Source organism: Ranitomeya variabilis, chromosome 1 (assembly GCF_051348905.1).
Source record: "Ranitomeya variabilis isolate aRanVar5 chromosome 1, aRanVar5.hap1, whole genome shotgun sequence".
NCBI lineage: Eukaryota > Metazoa > Chordata > Amphibia > Anura > Dendrobatidae > Ranitomeya > Ranitomeya variabilis.
The window spans coordinates 208,690,276-208,709,464 of record NC_135232.1 but is presented as its reverse complement, the minus strand read 5'-3'; the positions used below and the strand labels follow the sequence as shown (position 1 = coordinate 208,709,464).

The following is a 19,189-nucleotide window of genomic DNA, read 5'->3' as shown; positions in this document are numbered from 1 at the left end:
GCCAGTCTTTAAGAAGGCGGTACGATCTTAGCGCTATACAAAGCAATCTTGAAATGTGAAAAATAGCAGTTATTAGTTATGCACCAGTCTCCTTTCTCATAAGTCCACAGACATTTATTTAACATGATGCATCATTACATGTTTCATACAAGCTCATTGATTCAAGAAATACAATAGGCTGACCTTGGCATCAAAGGCATGCTTGAATATTTCACATAATGTTTTTGCATAGACTTCAGATTTGCCAGTTTCAGTCGCATAAAGGATTGTAGCTTTTACTCTTTTAGCCATTGCCTGTCCCATCAATTTTGCTGAAAATTTCACTGCCCTGCAATACCAATTTAGCAGATGTTATAAATATTAAACATTCAATTGGTTGTACTGTCTGTTTTCAGACACTTGGATAACTACTTACTTGGCCAACTTCTTGAACCCAATGGCTCGCTTCTTAGTTGGAGTCCCATTCACTCCTTTCCAAACATGAGTATTCCAAGGGTCAGGCTGCACATACCAAAATATACACATTGTCAGGTACAGAATATGATGGTTTACTAAACTTTCTGCTGACTGCAATTTATTTCCATGAAGGTTTTAGCACTGCTCCTTAAGCCGGGTTCAGAATGCCATACTAAAAGTCAGCCCAGTCATGTCTCCAAATTCCGGATGTTACTGGCTCTGTGTGCTCGCCACTGTAGCGGATGAGTCTGTATGTGGACTCTGGGGCACACAAACAGCACACTTTCATATCAAACACTTGTGAGAAGAAGCCTTAAGAGTAGGCATGAGTGGACCTGTGGAAGTTTGGGCTTGTTGAGTTCGACTGAACTTTGGTCCAAAGTTCAGTTCGGGAGCCGGAACTGTACCCAACTTCAACCTGAACCCCAAAGAATTCAATGGGGACCCAAACTTTGGAGCTTGAAAATCTCTCTTTCTCTCTCTTCCCTAGACTCCTGAACTGTAAAACGGACATCCAGGAGAAGTCCGTGTTTGGAGTTCGGAATTCAGCACCAGACATTACGTATCCAGTGCAAACCCCAAACTTCACAGTTCGCTCTTCTCTAATCAAGAGTAGAGATGAACGAACCTAAACTTAAAAGTTCGGGGTTCCTACCGGATGGTTCTAAACTCCAAACATGGACTTCTCCCAGAAGTCCGTTTTAATGTTCGGAGTTATAGGGGAAATCCAGGGGGAGAGAGAGAATTTTCCATCTCCAAAGTTTGAGTCCCCACTGTTTTCAATGGGATTTGGGTTCAGGTTCAAGTTCGTGTACAGTTCTAGTACTTTAACTAAACTTGGGACTAAAGTTTGAGTTGGATACCAGAACCGAACTTCCACGGATCCGTTTATCCCTACATAAGAGTATTACTATGATCAGTGTCTGCAGCTAAGGCCACGTTAACATGTTCATTATTTGGTCAGTATTTTACATCAATATTTGTAAGCCAAAATCATCCAAAATATGTGACCTCTTCTGCATTTTTCACCCACTCCTGGTTTTGGTTCACAAATACTGATGTGAAATACTGACCAAATACTGATAGTGTGATCACAGCCTTACCACAAGTCTACCAGAAGCTTTTAGTATAGTAAGATGGACATTTAGTGGAGTAGGATGGAGCTTAGTACTCAGATATTTCTCTATGCACTTTCTAAGACAAATGAACCATACTACCTGATATTCAAAGGAAGGTGTCAGACGATAATTGAGCATTTCTTGGTGAAATACTGGAGTAATGCTCCCAGACATTGGGGGTACAATCCAGACCCAATCAGCAGGACAACCTCCACGACACCGGTATTCATTTTCCATGTGTTTAATAAATGACTCTGTAGCAGAGTGATGATCCACAATTGTTACTTTATCACTCTGACAGAAAAAAAGAAAACAACTCATTATGATCAAGGAATATTCTCATTTTATTTTTTTTTAAATGTGCCACGCTTGTCTTATGGCTGTGCCTGGTATTACAGCTTTATCTTATTTAAATGAATGTGAAGCAGTAGCAGCAGTGGCGCTGTTTCAGGACAATAACTAATGGACTGTCTACAGCTTGTAATATACGTGTATCCATATAACTGACATATTCACCAAAGTTTCATTGTCCACAGTGATTAACCTCTAGAGTATCCTTATTTTATTTATTTTTATCACGACTGTGATGCATAAATTTGTGACGCACCTGATAACTGTACAGAACTGCAATATTAATTTCCACCAAAGCTTGGTCTTTCCATAGAGAAGACATTTTTCTTGTGTCCAGGTTCATCCTTTTAGCGACTTCCTGCAGGAAACAGTTTTATTAAATATGATCTGTCCAAAATGATAAAGTGTAACATTTTCAGCACAATGAGCCTGGATTATTTTAGCAAAGATGAACAATAACATTGGCTATTACTCTATCTCTTCTCTCTGAATATTTTTACTTAGTGTGAAATTTAATTTGGTGATGAACGAACGTGCTCAGATAAGGTGTGATCCGGCATGATTGGGTGCTAACCGAGTGCTTTGGTGTTCATGGAAAAATACGTCCGAGTACCTGCACCTGTATGTCTCCCGGGTGTTCCACAGCCGCAAAACACATGCAGGGATTTCCGGTTTGTTAAGCAATCCCTGCATGTGCTGTGGCTGTTGAATAGCATGAGACATGCAGCCGCGGGAACTCGAGCATATTATTCAAGCACGCCAACGACACTCGGTTAGCACATGAGCATGCTCGTATAACACCTTATCCGGGGACATTCTCTCATCAGTAATGTAGTTGTGTCTGAAAAGCTGATATTGGTTCTGGATTTTACCTATGTTTCAAGCTCCAAAAGGCCATTCAGCGAGCGCCAGCTATTAATTTATTTGGTACTCTAATGATTTTCATGTCTTACTCATTTAACGCACACTACGCAAATAACAAAGGCCGATCAAGTAACTGCTCGCTACACCCACACGGTAGTCTAACTACCAAGAATAGTGAAAGTCATACTTTCAGGTTCAAGTTTTCTTCATTTATTTATTTTTTTTATTTTTTTTTTAACGGAAGCAGCTGTGGAGCCATACAGTCGCTTCTATCCACAGAATACACTTCTTTTTCCAAATTCACCTGAGAAAAAAATTATTTAGGCGCACTTTTCTATTTTCTTTAGTAGCTTATCCTTGTATGTTGTTAATATAATTGATAAAACATTTTAGTTTCTTTATATTTCTTAGCTTACATAATTTATACCAGATCTATAACCTCTCGATCTGAGCATTAGACTAATGATTGTTCCGTTATGTATTGCAACAGTATTTTAATAAAACTACAGTATGATTTAATTTTTGCAAATGGAAATATTACATACATTATTCAAAATGTTGCCTCCTTTTAGTAAAATAATGTTTGCAAATAAGATGTAATATTTTGTTGTCCATTGGTTAATATTGGCCACCTATTGCATCATTTATGTGTCTTGAATATATAATGTGTATATATCATCTGGTAGACAGTAAAATAGGACTAATTGATAGTGATGTTTTATTATCTAATGCTACCAAAAGATGGAGCTCTTTACCAGGCCACAGTACCTCCAGTATGTTATAGCGGGAGTTATCACAGTAGTCTCGAACTCCAATTTCAGTCCCCATGTACCATCCACTAAAAGGACAAGCTGTAAACTCCAGGCCTCCAACCTCTAAGAGTAAACTGGACACAGCCGGCAATCCATACCACTTCAGATCCAGATCTTTGAACCATTCAAACCTGATGACAAGAATTAGAAGTGATGTAATATTACAATGGATCTAAATTATATGCACAAACTGTTTAATATGGACACGTGATAGATATCTGGTATATGTAAACGTAGTTGTTCATTATATTGGAATTTTATAAAATCATAATATAACAGAGCCAATGGAAATCTCTGTAGCGTCATGAGGAAATAATCTGATTTAGGAAGATAAAAATATACAAGCTTTTGTAACTGAACAATTGAAATAAAAATGTTCTAATACACAAATGTATTAGGGCCTCAGTCACACATTGAGTATTTGGTAAGTTTTTACCTCAGAATTTGTAAATTAAAACCAGGACCTGCGGAAAAGTCTAATAGAAACATGTCACCACTTCTGTATTATTCTCCTGGTTTTGGCTACAAATACTGAGGTAAAAAACTGACCAAATACTCAGTGTGTGCACGTGGCCTTATTGATTCCAATGATGATATAAAGGGTGGAATTGCATTACATGTGGAAAATTTGCAGGTAAAAAAATGCACGTTTGGTATGTGCTGAAAAATTAAAATAATATAATAGGCACAGAAATGCTACAGAAAATTTGCAACATCAAAACTCACCAAGTACTCATCATGGGAACAGAACTTTAGACTTTTATAATTTCTAGTTATCCTGACAATTCTACTAAAAAAATAGCAACATTCTCCTTCCAAAAAAATATGCCTGGATGTAATGAATCTAGGCATGTTTTCCTATGACACTAAATGATACCCCTCACCTAGTAATTTTGCAATGGTTGATTCTGTATATCTGACTTAGGGCTCATTTCCACATGCGAGTCACACGTCCGTATCTCACATGTGGAAACTAAGCTGTGGAGCCGGCACTCCAGAGCGGAGCATGCGGCCGCATAGGAACACATGGAGCTGCACAGCTCCGCTCCAAAGTGCCGGCGCCAGAGCTTGGTTTCCACATACGAGACACGGACGTGTTTCTTGCATGTGGAAATGAGCCCTTAAGTAAAGTCTTTGGACATATACAGTACAGACCAAAAGTTTGGACACACCTTCCCATTTAAAGATTTTTCTGTATTTTCATGACTATGAAAATTGTACATTCACACTGAAGGCATCAAAACTATGAATTAACACATGTGGAATTATATACTTAACAAAAAAGTGTGAAACAACTGAAAATATGTCTTATATTCTAGGTTCTTCAAAGTAGCCACCTTTTGCTTTGATGACTGCTTTGCACACTCTTGGCATTCTCTTGATGAGCTTCAAGAGGTAGTCACCAGGAATGTTTTCACTTCACAGGTGTGCCCTGTGAGGTTTAATAAGTGGGATTTCTTGCCTTATAAATGGGGTGGGGACCATCACTTGTGTTGTGCAGAAGTCTGGTATATACACAGCAGATAGTCCTACTGAACAGACTGTTAGAATTTGTATTATTATTATTATGCAAGAAAAAAGCAGCTAAGTAAAGAAAAACGAGTGGCCATCATTACTTTAAGAAATGAAGGTAAGTCAGTCCGAAAAATTGGGAAAACTTTGAAAGTGTCCCCAAGTGCAGTGGCAAAACCATCAAGCGCTACAAAGAAACTGGCTCACATGAGGACCGCCCCAGGAAAGGATGACCAAGAGTCACCTCTGCTTCTGAGGTATAAGTTTATCCGAGTCACCAGCCTCAGAAATCGCAGGTTAACAGCAGCTCAGATTAGAGACCAGGTCAATGCCACACAGAGTTCTAGCAGCAGACACATCTCTACAATAACTGTTAAGCGGAGACTTTGTGCAGCAGGCCTTCATGGTAAAATAGCTGCTAGGAAACCACTGCTAAGGACAGACAACAAGCAGAAGAGACTTGTTTGGGCTAGAGAACACAAAGAATGGACAATAGACCAGTGGAAATCTGTGCTTTGGTATGATGAGTCCAAATATGAGATCTTTGGTTCCAACCACCGTGTCTTTGTGCGATGCTGAAAAGGACTGTTCATGCCTGGTTCCCACCTTGAAGCATGCGGGAGAAGGTGTGATGGTGTGGGGGTGCTTTGCTGATGACACTGTTGGGGATTTATTCAAAATTGAAGACATACTGAACCAGCATGACTACCACAGCATCTTGCAGCGGCATGCTATTCCATCCAGTTTGCGTTTAGTTGGACCATCATTTATTTTTCAACGGGACAATGACCCCAAACACACCTCCAGGCTGCGTAAGGGCTATTTGACCAAGAAGGAGAGTGATGGGGTGCTACGCCTACGCCAGATGACCTGGCCTCCACAGTCACCAGACCTGAACCCAATCGAGATGGTTTGGGGTGATCTGGACTGCAGAGCGAAGGCAAAAGGGCCAACAAGTGCTAAGCATCTCTGGGAACTCCTTCAAGATTGTTGGAAGACCATTTCCGGTGACTACCTCTTGAAGCTCATCAAGAGAATGCCAATAGTGTGCAAAGCAGTCATCAAAGCAAAAGGTGGCTACTTTGAAAAACCTAGAATATAAGACATAATTTCAGTTGTTTCACTCTTTTTTGTTAAGTATATAATTCCACATGTCTTAATTCATAGTTTTGATGCCTTCAGTGTGAATGTACAATTTTCATAGTCATGAAAATACAGAAAAATCTTTAAATGAGAAGGTGTGTCCAAACTTTTGGTCTGTACTGTATGTTGACACAAAGAAATCTGTTATACTATGTGTCTAGGAAAATTCCATAAAAGATGCCCAAAGGAAAAATGCCCACAGAAAAAAAGCCCACATACATTAATGTCTACAGGAAAATTGCCTGTGGACATTCATGTTTGTGGGCAAAATAACAACAGTTTATTAAAACAATTAATTGAAGAGGGCTAAGGCTGTATTTACACAAGGAAAATTGGGCACATGCTGATACAGCCAGGGTCACACTGTACACAGGCCGCGGTGCAATATAACATATTACAGGTCTGATGGAGTAAGTGATAATGACGTTATATTGATACAGCTGGGGTCACACTGTACACAAGCTCCAGAGCGATATAACATATTACAGGTGGGGGTGAGATGGAGGATAATATTGACGTTATATATCAGTACAGTCAGTATCACACTGTGCACAGGTCCCGGAGTGATATAACATATTATAGGTTGGATACAGGAGGTGATAATGATGTTATATCGGTACAGCCAGGGTCATATTGTAGATAGGCTCTGGAGCAATATATCAAATTACAGGTCGGGGGATTATAATAAGGTTATATTGGTACAGCCGGGAGCGCACTGTACACACCTGTACACAGGCTTTGGAGCAATATAACATATTACGGGTTGGGGGATGATAATAATGATATATCAGTACAGCCAGGGCTGGTTTTAGGCAAAGAAGGGCCCTAGGCAAAAGTTTAAAATTGGGCCCCAAATGCTAACATATTGCACATCCACAGAAGCATTTCTGTTGTATTTACGTGCGCTGTGTTCAGGCCACTAAACGAGTGTTTGCACTCACACTACATTACATGCACATAAACACACACTTAATAATAAAATAAAGACGGGAATTCTTCTTTAATAGTCCATGTAAATTGGCATTCAAGAGCGTTCCGATTTTTCCACTGACACATAGACTTTCTTTTCTGATGTTGATCCAACACTTGGATCAATATCAGATGTGCAAACGGCCCCATTCACTATTATAGGTACGAGTGTTCTCCATATAAAACATGGGATAGCACACATATGCAGAAAAATGATATCTGAATGAGGTATAAATTTGCCCCCTTCTGTGAATGAAATCTGTGCTACACAACATGCTCATATTTCTGCAAGGAATAAATCTGCAGAAAGATAGGGCTGGAACGGGCACAGTAGAGTAAGCCCGGACATGACAGGGGCTTGAATGTAGGAGGCCAGGAAAGGGTTAACTTTTAATATGCATGTATATACCACGTGAATTTAGGGATTGTAGGTTAGGTCACATAGGGGGCATGAGACCAGGACTGGATAAGAGATTATGGGGGTGGGATATTTTAGGGTACCTTAAAAGAAGAGGAGTACACGTGGACCAATAAATTCTATTCGGGTACTGGACCAGTGAACAATCCTCCCACCCACGACTCTTTTTATGTTTGGTTGGCAATGATCAAATTTCGGTTGTGGTGTGTGTGATTTTGGTATTAGGTTTTAATTTCATCATGGCAGCTGGAAGTTAGAAGGTCAGGGATGACCTTGTTTAATTGGGGTCAGGGTTACATCGGAGGTATGGTGACCCTTCATTAGTAAGTATGGTTACTTCCTGCCGGGATGATTCTCGAAGAACAAAAGAATTGTTGTGTGGACAGTACTGTGACAGTCTGTTAACGCCGAGTTGGAGCGGTGTGACTGGGGAGTGTTGTATTCGGTAATGTTCAGTGTTGGTGGGCCATCTAAAATCACTTAGGAAAGAATAGTTTTTACGTTTGTTTGTATTCATGTTGTAATTAATAAAGGCTGCTATGGCCACATATTTCAATTGTCACTCAGCGTTATGTGTACTATTCATTAATGCCTTACCACAAAGAAAAATGGTGTACTAGTCCAGAAATTAATGCAAATAACAACTTTATTAAGATACAAATACAAACAGGTCAAAAATGACAGTACAGGGTTAAAATCGGCTCACCAGCCATAGTTGCAACTACGGCTGGTGAGCCGATTTTAACCCTGTACTGTCATTTTTTACCTGTTTGTATTTGTATCTTAATAAAGTTGTTATTTGCATTAATTTCTGGACTAGTACACCATTTTTCTTTGTGGTAATGTATTAATTCTGGTGTGTCCTGCACATCCTATTTACCTGGCTTCTACATAATATGGCATTATGTTGTTTCATCTTGTTAGGAGCCATATATGTTTTCCATGTTTCTATTTATGCTGTAGACACTTTTCAGTACTCTATGCATGTAGATTAACTGTTGTTATCTGCTGCAGGTTTAATCTCTGGAAATTTGCAGGTAGGAAAAATCCTTAGCAATTCCATCCTGTCCAGACTATCATTTATACACTATCATTGGATTGCAACTGGACCAACAATTGCAATGAAATCACACTTTCCTACGTGTTAGTATACATGGTGCAACTGTAGACAAAACTGTCACCTTTAGTGGTAAGTATACAAGCGCTCATTTGTTAAAACATTTATACCACAGCATCATTGCGCTACATTCACTTAATAATTATGCCATACCTGGCAAGCACATAATAAACTGATAATTAATACAGTGGATTATGCTATCATACTTAGGATGCCGGATTGGGATCTCTATGATCATTTCTGGTGGGATCTCAAACAGTTCTGGATCATTGCCATCTGCTTGAAGAACAAGAGGGAGGACATCAAAACGGCCTCGAGGAGCTTTCCAGCCTTGCTGAATGCAAATCTGTCAATGGAAATCATTTCAATAAAAGAAGATAGAATAGAAGCAATGTTCAACAGCGAGAACCTGATGTAAGTATCCCTCAACCATATATGATTAGCTCAATATTGTGATTACCTCAGTTAACTCTACATTAGCTGGATCCCCAAGTACTGAGCCATCAGGCTGCTTGTATCCAGCGTAACGGATAATCTGTGCATTCCAGACCCTGAAGTCATGTTTTCCATCAGTCCTTTGGGGGAAAATAGTGATTGCTGATCTGTGAAAAGAAACATCAGACAAGCCTCAACAACATCAGACAAGCTGGTTGGCATAATGTATATTATAAAGTGTGCTACAAAGATCTCACCAGTATTATCCATAAGTAAGATTTGCATTACTCCTCAATTTTTAAGCACATGTTGAACCTCACAGTTTTCTGAAGCAATATGACCATAAAGTAAGTTTATATCTCTGCATGAAATTTATAGGGTTGGGCAGTGGTGTAACTTGAAGCTCCTGGGCCATAATACAGAATTTCCAACAGGGCCCCCAACAATCATGGATCTTTAAGGCTATCTTCTCACGATCAGTTTTTATGTGTTTTTGATGCTGTGTATTTTCACTTGCCAAAAAAATGCCTGGTTTTACAGTTCCAACACAATGGATGGGATTTATAGAAATCTCATGCCCACACTTATCTTTTTTTACTTAGAATAAACTGACATGAGGTGCGTGTTTGAAATCCACAACATGTCAACCTCTCTTGTAGGTATGCTGAGTTTTATATACATATTTTCGCCATAGAAATGTATTAGATGCAAAAACTTTGCAAGTAAAAAAACACACATGCATGTTTAGTGTGTTTTCGCTGTGGAAACGTATTAAAAATGCATCTAGTCCACACATGACAAGCCCTCTAGCAGACTTGGTGCCGTCCCATAGCCAGACTGCTAAATTAATATCCAATAAATGCTCTTTTTCAAATAAACTAATAAGCATTAATTTGCTTTTCCAGTTTTGGGCATCAAAAAGATCTTACACTGTTAGTCTCAAGCATAAACAGAATTGTTTTGGAAAAATGAACTAATTTATTTGGGTCCTTCTCTTTCCCTCTTCTCTTTTCCCCAAGGGAATTTGATTGGCTTTTTATGTCTTTTAACTGTTCTTAGTATGCTTGTATGAATTAAAACAATAATTAGAAACCTATTAAGAAACAAACAAGCATGGATTTCCTGAGTTATATGGAAAGTGAATCTGAAAAATTAACTCTAGAAAGAACAAGAAATCAGATAAACCTTACAAATGTATAAGTGCTATAGGCTGGGGCTCTGTGGATGCTTTTGTCACAGATTTAGGGTATGTGCACTCAAAGTCTTTTTTTCAGGTGGAAACTCTCCGTAACTCACACTCAATAAAAAATAAACATGCAAAGCAATATAAAGACAACTTGCTGTTCCTATGTTCAGCATTTTCAACTTTTTAAGGTTTATATGTCTCAAGTTTCAAAGAGCGATTAAAATGAGCAACCAGTCCATTCTTCAGGAGAATTCTGCTTGGAAGCCGCTCTCTATTTTATATATACAAGTTTTAAAAAAAAAGACACTGGCAGTAAATCCACCACGAAAACAGACGCCAAAGAAGACTCCACAAGAATATCACAGCAGACATTTCTTGATGTATCTTCCTGTAGCAAAACCTGTCGGGTGTGTCAGCATCTAAAAGATGTGTACACATACCTTAAAAGATACAACAAATCTCACGTTGCGCAGTTCAAGGTATTATATTATTGTGCTGTTCGCATGAATTGGACAACACTGCAACACCTTGCATTGCCCTTTGCTGTGGTTACTTCAAATAGCTAATTGTAGGACCCCCACTAACCTAATATGATGTTCTATCCTTAGGATAAGCCAGTGGCTGCATATAATAATATTTTGGTCTGCACTTTTACACAAGCTTATGGTTTTCATTCTGGTGTCATTCCTGTCTTACCTGAGGTTGCCTTTGTTGGTGGCATACTTGATGTGGTTGCAGATGTAATTATACATCCCATGTGCAGTGGTACAATCTCGAGCATCAAAGACCTGTGGCAGTACAAGGAAAATAATGTAATTATCCCAAATTCTACATCTTATTCTCATTGAGTGAGTTCGAAAACGTAACAGTGACTGCATCTGCATATTTCAGGATAAACTTCAGATACACTACTGTGAATACTCCAAGGATCCATATACAAACAAAGCCACATTCACGGACCCTGCAAAACGGTACATGGAGTTCCTACTGATCCATATCAGTAATCTATTAACACTCACAACTTGAGATAAATAAATCAATCCATAATTAATCAAATTCACCATGAATTTCTACAAAACTACAGATTCTTGCCTATTTGAAATTTTAAGTATTCGATTTGCAGGAATGCAGTAAAATGGCATAGCGCAAGATGGCATTTTGCTGTTTTTTTTTCTTAATGGCCAGGAAGGGCTGAAAATAATAAAAAAAAAATCATACTCACCTGTCAAAGCCCTCACCTGACTCCTTATGCTGCAACTGTGATGGACCTTGTGTGGTCATAGGGGCTGTATTGCCCTCTACATGACCACAGTAAGCTACAGTCACATGTGATAAGGAGTCAGGTGAGGGACTAGAATAGGTGAGTGTAATTCCACTTTTTTTTTCATTTTGTGACCCCTTCCCTCCCTGCCATTTATTATACTTTGGGGTTTGGAGAGACCTCAGAAGATAATTAACTTTTTCTTATGGCATTCTGCTCACTTTTCTTTTGAACCAATTGTAATCAGACTGAAATCAACCTTCAGGCCAAATCAAGTGAAACCGACCTAAACAAATTTCGCTCCTCTCTACTCATATCCCCATTACAAGGTAAGGGCTTTACAGATTATAACTATACAGTTCTATAGAACGGCTGTGTGCACTGAGCCTGATGCATATATTTAACAGATAAAGATACCCCACCTGCAGTTTGGACCACTGGATTCTTCCCACACAGCGAGCTGCATTACGCCATGCATGTTTAGCTCCATATATCAACTCTGTATCGCGAAGCTGATAGGTATCTGTAGTTTCAATCTCCTTTCTTACTTCTTCCACTCTCTCTAAGTGAGCCTTAGAGCCAAATCTTCAATAGTAAAGGTCAAAAACGTTATACATTCATCAGTTGCGACAGATTGGGAGACTTGATTAATGACGACAATTTTAAGTTACAGGATAGATTATCATTATTTGTTTATGGATCATTATAGGATTTTAATAGCATTAACTATCTAAAACACATTACCTGTGTTTCAGTATAAGGGTACCGTCACACAGTGGCATTTTTATCGCTACGACGGCACGATTCGTGACGTTCTAGCGATATCGTTACGATCTCGCAGTGTCTGACACGCTACTGCGATCAGGCACCCAGCTGAGAATCATACGTCGTAGCACATCGTTTGAAACTTTCTTTCGTCGCTGGATCTCCCGCTGTCATCGCTGGATCGTTGTGTGTGACAGCGATCCAGCGATGCGTTCGCTGGTAACCAGGGTAAACATCGGGTTACTAAGCGCAGGGCCGCGCTTAGTAACCCGATGTTTACCGTGGTTACCAGCGTAAAAGTAAAAAAAAAAAAACAGTACATACACACCATCTGATGTCCGTCAGGTCCCTTGCAGTCTGCTTTCCGCTCTGACTGTCTGCCGGCCGGAAAGTGAGAGCAGATCACAGCGGTGACGTCGCCGCTGCGCTCTGCTCTCACTGTACGGCCGGATCTCAGTCAGAGCAGGAAGCAGACGGCAAGGGACCTGACGGACATCAGATGGTGAGTATGTACTGTTTTTTTTTTTTTTTACTTTTACGCTGGTAACCACGGTAAACATCGGGTTACTAAGCGCGGCCCTGCGCTTAGTTACCCGATGTTTACCCTGGTTACCTGGGGACTTCGGCATCGCTCCAGCGCCGTGATTGCAACGTGTGACCGCAGTCTACGACGCTGGAGCGATAATCATACGACGCTGCGACGTCACGAATCGTGTCGTCGTAGCGATGTAAATGGTACTGTGTGACGGTACCCTAACACTGCCATGATCTCTCTGATATTTTCAGCTCTAAGGCATTGAAGATTTTATCATCCATAGATACAAGAAGTCATTGCAGCTTGCACCTGTTCACATTTGTTTCATTTTGTTAGGATGCTGGTCAGTTTTTTGTTGTTGTATACCATTGAATGCAGTCAATGCCTTCATATTTGATTGAGCACTCCTCTCACCAGTATAAAGGCTCATTCAGACTTCAATTTTTTTTAAAGAAAAAAGGACTAAATTTCATCAGTGTTTTGATCAGAGTTTCATACAATTTTCAGCAATTTTCTCCAGTTTCTCCTATCAACCAGTCCATGAAAAATCTACAGCACGTGGATGGCATCCAAGCCATAGACATGCATTGGAGACTTTGTTCCGATAGTCAGATCAATATCGGACATGTCTCTACAATTTTGCAGGGATCAAACACTCAAACGAAAAAATTGGACATGTGAACAGCCCCATAGACTATCATAGGTATGAGTTCTATCCATGGAAAACAAAGATTGTAGTTGTACGTTAAAAACTGATGTTTGAATGAGCCCTAAGGCTGATGTTGATTCTTGCAGGACCTTACCTGCCCTTTAACTTTGGAGGCTTTTGGCCCAGAAAAGTTACGTTCAATAAAAAGAAAGAGCTCCTTGAAAAGACCGGTGGGCACACTCAAATTGATACATTTGTGTGGTAATCAACTCCGTTTCATAAGTATATTCTTTATGTCAGCAATACAGTGTACATTTCACATAATAAATGTTTGCATATATATGATGCACAGCATGCTGTATTTTTTTGATGTATGATAGATAGATCAATAGATCAGAATGATCATTTTGTAGTTATAGAAAGCAACAGTCGGCATCCATTATGAGAAACCAAATCTGATTATTACAAAATATTAAAATAAGCTATAGTCATTCTCTCTAACCCCTATGACTTCAGAGCAGGCCCTTCTGGGGGTCTTTGCCAGCACAGCAAGTCGTGTTGTTCCGTACCAGTCACCTGACCACTGCAGCAAATCACAGTCCTCTGTAATTAGGTGGCCCAAGAACCCATCATTAGGTGGCCCATCATTGCTACCTGTCCTGGAGGGGACTACCAGAGTAGCCTGACCAGGAGCCACGGGAGGTGAAGCCATTGATCATAGCTTCTTTCATTACGTTTTAACATTCTATGTCTTCTGAAAGTTTTTTCAAAGTCATACAAACTTTTTAACTGGTCACTGAAAAAACAAAATCTTAATTTCCAAAAGAGTCTTAAATATTTCTACACTTCCAACATTTACAGTTTATCTACAGTATGTAAAATATTGAGTACCACTACCCTTAGGCTGGGTTCACATTACGTTATGGTCGTCCGTTAGACGGACTACGTTACACCGCGGCATAAATGCGGTGTAACGTAGTCCGTTATGGCTGCCATTACTTCCTATGTCGGATGCATCGCTAGCGCACGCCCATAATGGGCGTGCGCTAAAGATGTGCCGTCATTGAGTGACGGACCATGAGACGCGGGCTGCAGCGTTTCCAGGTCCGTCACTGCTAGCGCAGATAGAGCTAGCAGATGCTCTATCTGCGCTAGCGGGCAGCTATACCGGCACTTGCGTTAACAGCAGCCCGTTACCGTATGTGTTCAACGGGCTGCTGTAAACGCAATGTGAACCCAGCCTTATAAATACATTGCTAAACTTACATTTCCCTATCACTGTGCAAATTCTCAGTTCTGTAGGTTCTCATTGAAAACAGTCTGAAGCTTGTTGTAAAACACATCTCTGATAGCTTATCTGGGCTTTTATGATGTAATGAGGAGCTGTTTTTATTTTTACTACATTACTGTATAGCCCTTATTGACTGTAATTTACAGAATGCAAATCACTAAAGTCAACTCCTCACAGACATTGAGCCAAGGGCTACTGGTAGATTTATTCTCTGAAGTTAGCACAATTTTGAATTCAGCTTTTGAATATAATAAAGACTGTTACTTAGGATTAGTGATGAACAAGTATACTCATTGCTCTGCTTTTCCTGAGCACGCTCTGTTGGTCTCCGAGTATTTGTAAGTGCTCTGAGATTTCGTTTTTGTTGAAGCAGCTGACTGATTTACGGCTACTAGCCAGCCTGAGTACATGTGGGGGTTGCCTGGTTGCTAGGGAATTCCCACATGTATTCAAACTGTCTAGCAGCCATAAATCATGCAGCTGCATCAACAAAAACTAAATCTCCGAGACTCACAAATACTCAGGGACCACCTGAGCGTGCTCGGGAAAACCCGAGCACCAAGTATACTCGCTCATCACTACTTAGGCTACTTTCACACTAGCGTCGGGCTTGGCCCGTCGCAGTGCATCGGGCCGAGGTCACCGACGCTAGCGTTGTCTCCGCCGCACAAAGGGGGCAGCGGATGCATTTTTCCAGCACATCCGCTGCCCCATTGTGAGGTGCGGGGAAGTGTGGGGAGGTGGGGGCGGAGTTCCGGCCGCGCATGCGCGGTCGGAAAAAGCGGACCGTCGGGAGCAAAAAACGTTACATGTAACGTTTTTTGCTCCCGGCAGACCGCCACAACACGGCGCAACCATCTCACGACGGTTGCGACGTGTGGCAATCCGTCGCAATGCGTCGCTAATGTTAGTCAATGGAGAAAAAACGCATCCTGCAAGCACTTTTGCAGGATGCGTTTTTTCTGCAAAACGACGCATTGTGACGGATTGCAGTTAACGCTAGTGTGAAAGTAGCCTTAGGATCGTACCAGATTAAGCATTTTTGGTGCATATCTCAAAAAGACAAATGCTATCAGGATGGAAGCCAGATAGTGTCAACAGTAACTCCGTTGGCTTCATTCAAGTGAATGGCTTGTCGGGCTTCCCATTGGAACATTTTTTTCACAGATTCCAACGGAATTCTGACACTCTGTTAGTGTGAAACTAGGGTCTAAAATTCTGGTTATTATGTGATTCTTTCTCTAACCCACTGCAAAATAAACAAATATTACTTTTCAAATAGCCCTTTTTGAAATATCCCACAGTTTAATGAATGCAACTGTTATGCAGATGTACAGTATAAGAACCAGATTAATCCAGAGGCTGTGTGGATGTTACCACTTCCCTATGGCAGGGATCAAAATAAAATGAAGTTTGCGACTCCAGGGTGAACTTAATTAACCTTTGTTTCCTGGTAGTGTGATGTAATGTGGTACACCCCAAATAGTCCAGAAAACAGGGAGGCCAGAGGGACTATTGATAAACTTGTTGCACGAATACACAGATACATCCAGATAAACGATGGTTTAACAGAGATTCAATTCCAATGCAGCAATCACAGTTACTTTCTGGTATAGTAATGCAGATATAAGAATGGCGCAGTGATTCCTGAGTCTCAACTTCAGCTTAAATGCACAGTTCTTATCTCATAGCTATCTGAAGCTGAGGCTGTGATTTCTCTTTGCTCATTTCCTACCTGTTCCTTCACTTTTCCTGAGCAACACACCGGAACACAAAATGTCTCCTTCTCTAATAGCGCTAAACCAGGATCTGATCATGTGGTCTAACCATGTGATCTTATGGCCATATATGGAAAGAAGGGATGCTTTTTTACTCTTTGCAACCGACTTTGTGCATATGTAAACCACTTCTATGTACTGAATTCTAAGTTACTTTATCTGCAAAGGGAAATGTGAACACTGTGCAAGCCGAATGAGTTAGCTGCTAGCTCTGATGCATCTTAAAGTCATATACACAACAACTTTGGGGCATTACACATAGTGTCTGTTCATAATTCAAACTACAGCCATCCTAGTCATATATCAGAATGATTGCACGCTGAAGACACATAGCTTGTGACTATCTTAACTGTCCAGAGGAGCTGCCATAAACACACATATCTCTCTCAGCTGAGGAGCAGTGCTGATAGGGCACAGATTAGATCTTTTCACTGACAGAGCACAAACGGGAGGGCAGGGTTTCATCAGTTTCAGTGTTCAGCAGAAGGGGTATACATGCTCATTCAGTGAAAAGATTTATTGCATCTCATGTCAGCATTGCTCCTCAGCTGAGAAAGGTATGTGTGCTTATGATGGCAGCTCCTCTTGACAATTGAGATCCTCTTGAGCTCTGCTTCTTCAGCTTGCAGCATGTGACTGAGCAGGAGGGGTAGACATGCTCAGTGAAAATATTTATTCTGTCTCATGTCAGCACTGTTAATTGGCTGAGAGAGATATGTGTGCTTATGATGGCAGCTTCTCTTGACAGTTGAGATAGTCTGGAGCTCTGTTTCTTCAGTGTGGAGACATGTAACTAGGGCGGCTGCAGTTTGAATTATGAAACAGACATTTTTGGGGAACCCCATTAATGATTCTAAACTTTACAAACATAAATCATAGCTAATTATCAATGTAAGAGCATAGGGTAGAGAGAGAGTGGTTCACAGAGAATGCCAACTAAGCTCCAGACTTTGAGCTTCACAAACTGCAATAGCAGAGAAATTAAGTCTTGATAATGAAACAAACAATATAGTAATCCACCAAATATGTATATGTGTACAAATATCTACTATATAATTGTCTAAGGGTACTTCTGTCTGTCCTTCTGTCTGTCACCGTTATTCGTTCGCTGATTGGTCTCGGCAGCTGCCTGTCATGGCTGCCGCGACCAATCAGCGACGCGCACAGTCCAGAAAAAAATGGCCGCTTACTCCCCGCACTCACTGCCGGCGCCCGCATACACCGCTCACACAGGGTTAATGCCGGCGGTAACGGACCGCGTTATGCCGCGGGTAACGCACTCCGTTACCGCTGCTATTAACCCTGTGTGTCCCCAACTTTGTATTATTGACGCTGCCTATGCGGCATCAATAGTACAAAATGTAATGTTAAAAATAATAAATAAATAAAAAACCCCTGCTATACTCACCCTCCGCCGCCTTTCTCGCTCCTCGCCACGCTCCCCGGACCGCTCCATTACAAGCGTCAGCTTGCGGTGCGGTCCCGTCCCAGGGCTGGTGTGCGGCAAGGACCTGCCGTGACGTCACGGTCATGTGACCGTGACGTCTTCATAGGTCCTGCTCCCACCAGCCCTGGCACTTGCAATGGAACTCGGCTTCAGGAAAATGGCCGCCGCGATCTCGATCTGCGCACGCGCAGCATCCAGCGGCCATTTTCCTGAAGCCGACCACTACCATCTGCACAGGATCCCAGGAAGAGAAGAGGCAGGACGCAGAGGAGCAGCGACAAGAATGGTGAGTATGATACACTACAAGGGGCCCTCGGATCGTTAGGTGAGTATGTTTATTTTTTATTTTTTGGCCCTATACGTGCCTCGGTAATATACTACGTCACTGGGCAATATCCTACGTGGCTCTGCTGTATACTACGTGGCTGGGCAATATACTACGTGGCTAGGCAATATACTACGTGGCTGGGCAATATACTACAAGGCTGGGCAATATACTACAAAGCTGTGCAATATACTATGTGGCTCTGTGCAATATACTACGTAGCTGCGCAATATCCTACGTCGCTGTGCTGTATACTATGTAGCTGGGCAATATACTACGTCGCTGGGCAATATACTACGTGACTGGGCAATATACTACGTAAATGGGCAATATACTACGTGGACATGCATACTCTAGAATACCCGATGCGTTAGAATCGGGCCACCATCTAGTTACCAATAAATAAGGGCACACAATCTATAACAGCTAAACACAATTATCAGGCAAAGTCCATGGAAGTGTAGAATAATAAATTAATATTATCATAATTTACTAAGTAATGTATTGCAAATGCATCACCTTTTCATTGATGTGTAATATTGGTCAATGAATTCCTTGGCAAGGGGAAGAAGCTGCTCTTTAGTTCGAATATCTTCTGGCTTACGGACATACTGTGGAGGAGTCATGACAGCGCCCATACACAACTGTTGTGTGCAAGGTGTAGGCTAAAAGACAAAAAAAATTCAATCTTGGTTTAAATATGTGTTTGCTGTGTAAGGAATATATTGTGTGTTTGCTATATATGGTATATATTGTG

The 19,189-nt window shown here is 40.9% G+C and overlaps 1 protein-coding gene across 4 annotated transcripts in view; it reads right to left on the bottom strand.

Moving 5' to 3' along the window:
* The window catches only part of NOS1 (nitric oxide synthase 1), a 560,003-nt gene that overhangs the window by 56,575 nt on the left and 484,239 nt on the right, over positions 1–19,189 (bottom strand). For all 4 annotated transcript variants that reach the window (XM_077292306.1, XM_077292314.1, XM_077292320.1 and 1 more), the window contains 10 exons: positions 18,952–19,097; positions 12,065–12,227; positions 11,078–11,169; positions 9,221–9,362; positions 8,967–9,106; positions 3,558–3,732; positions 2,182–2,283; positions 1,674–1,868; positions 416–501; positions 184–328 (listed from right to left, as the gene is read on the bottom strand). In XM_077292306.1, coding sequence (XP_077148421.1) covers positions 184–328; positions 416–501; positions 1,674–1,868; positions 2,182–2,283; positions 3,558–3,732; positions 8,967–9,106; positions 9,221–9,362; positions 11,078–11,169; positions 12,065–12,227; positions 18,952–19,097 — 1,386 coding nt within the window. The remainder of the gene's footprint in view (positions 1–183; positions 329–415; positions 502–1,673; positions 1,869–2,181; positions 2,284–3,557; positions 3,733–8,966; positions 9,107–9,220; positions 9,363–11,077; positions 11,170–12,064; positions 12,228–18,951; positions 19,098–19,189) is intronic.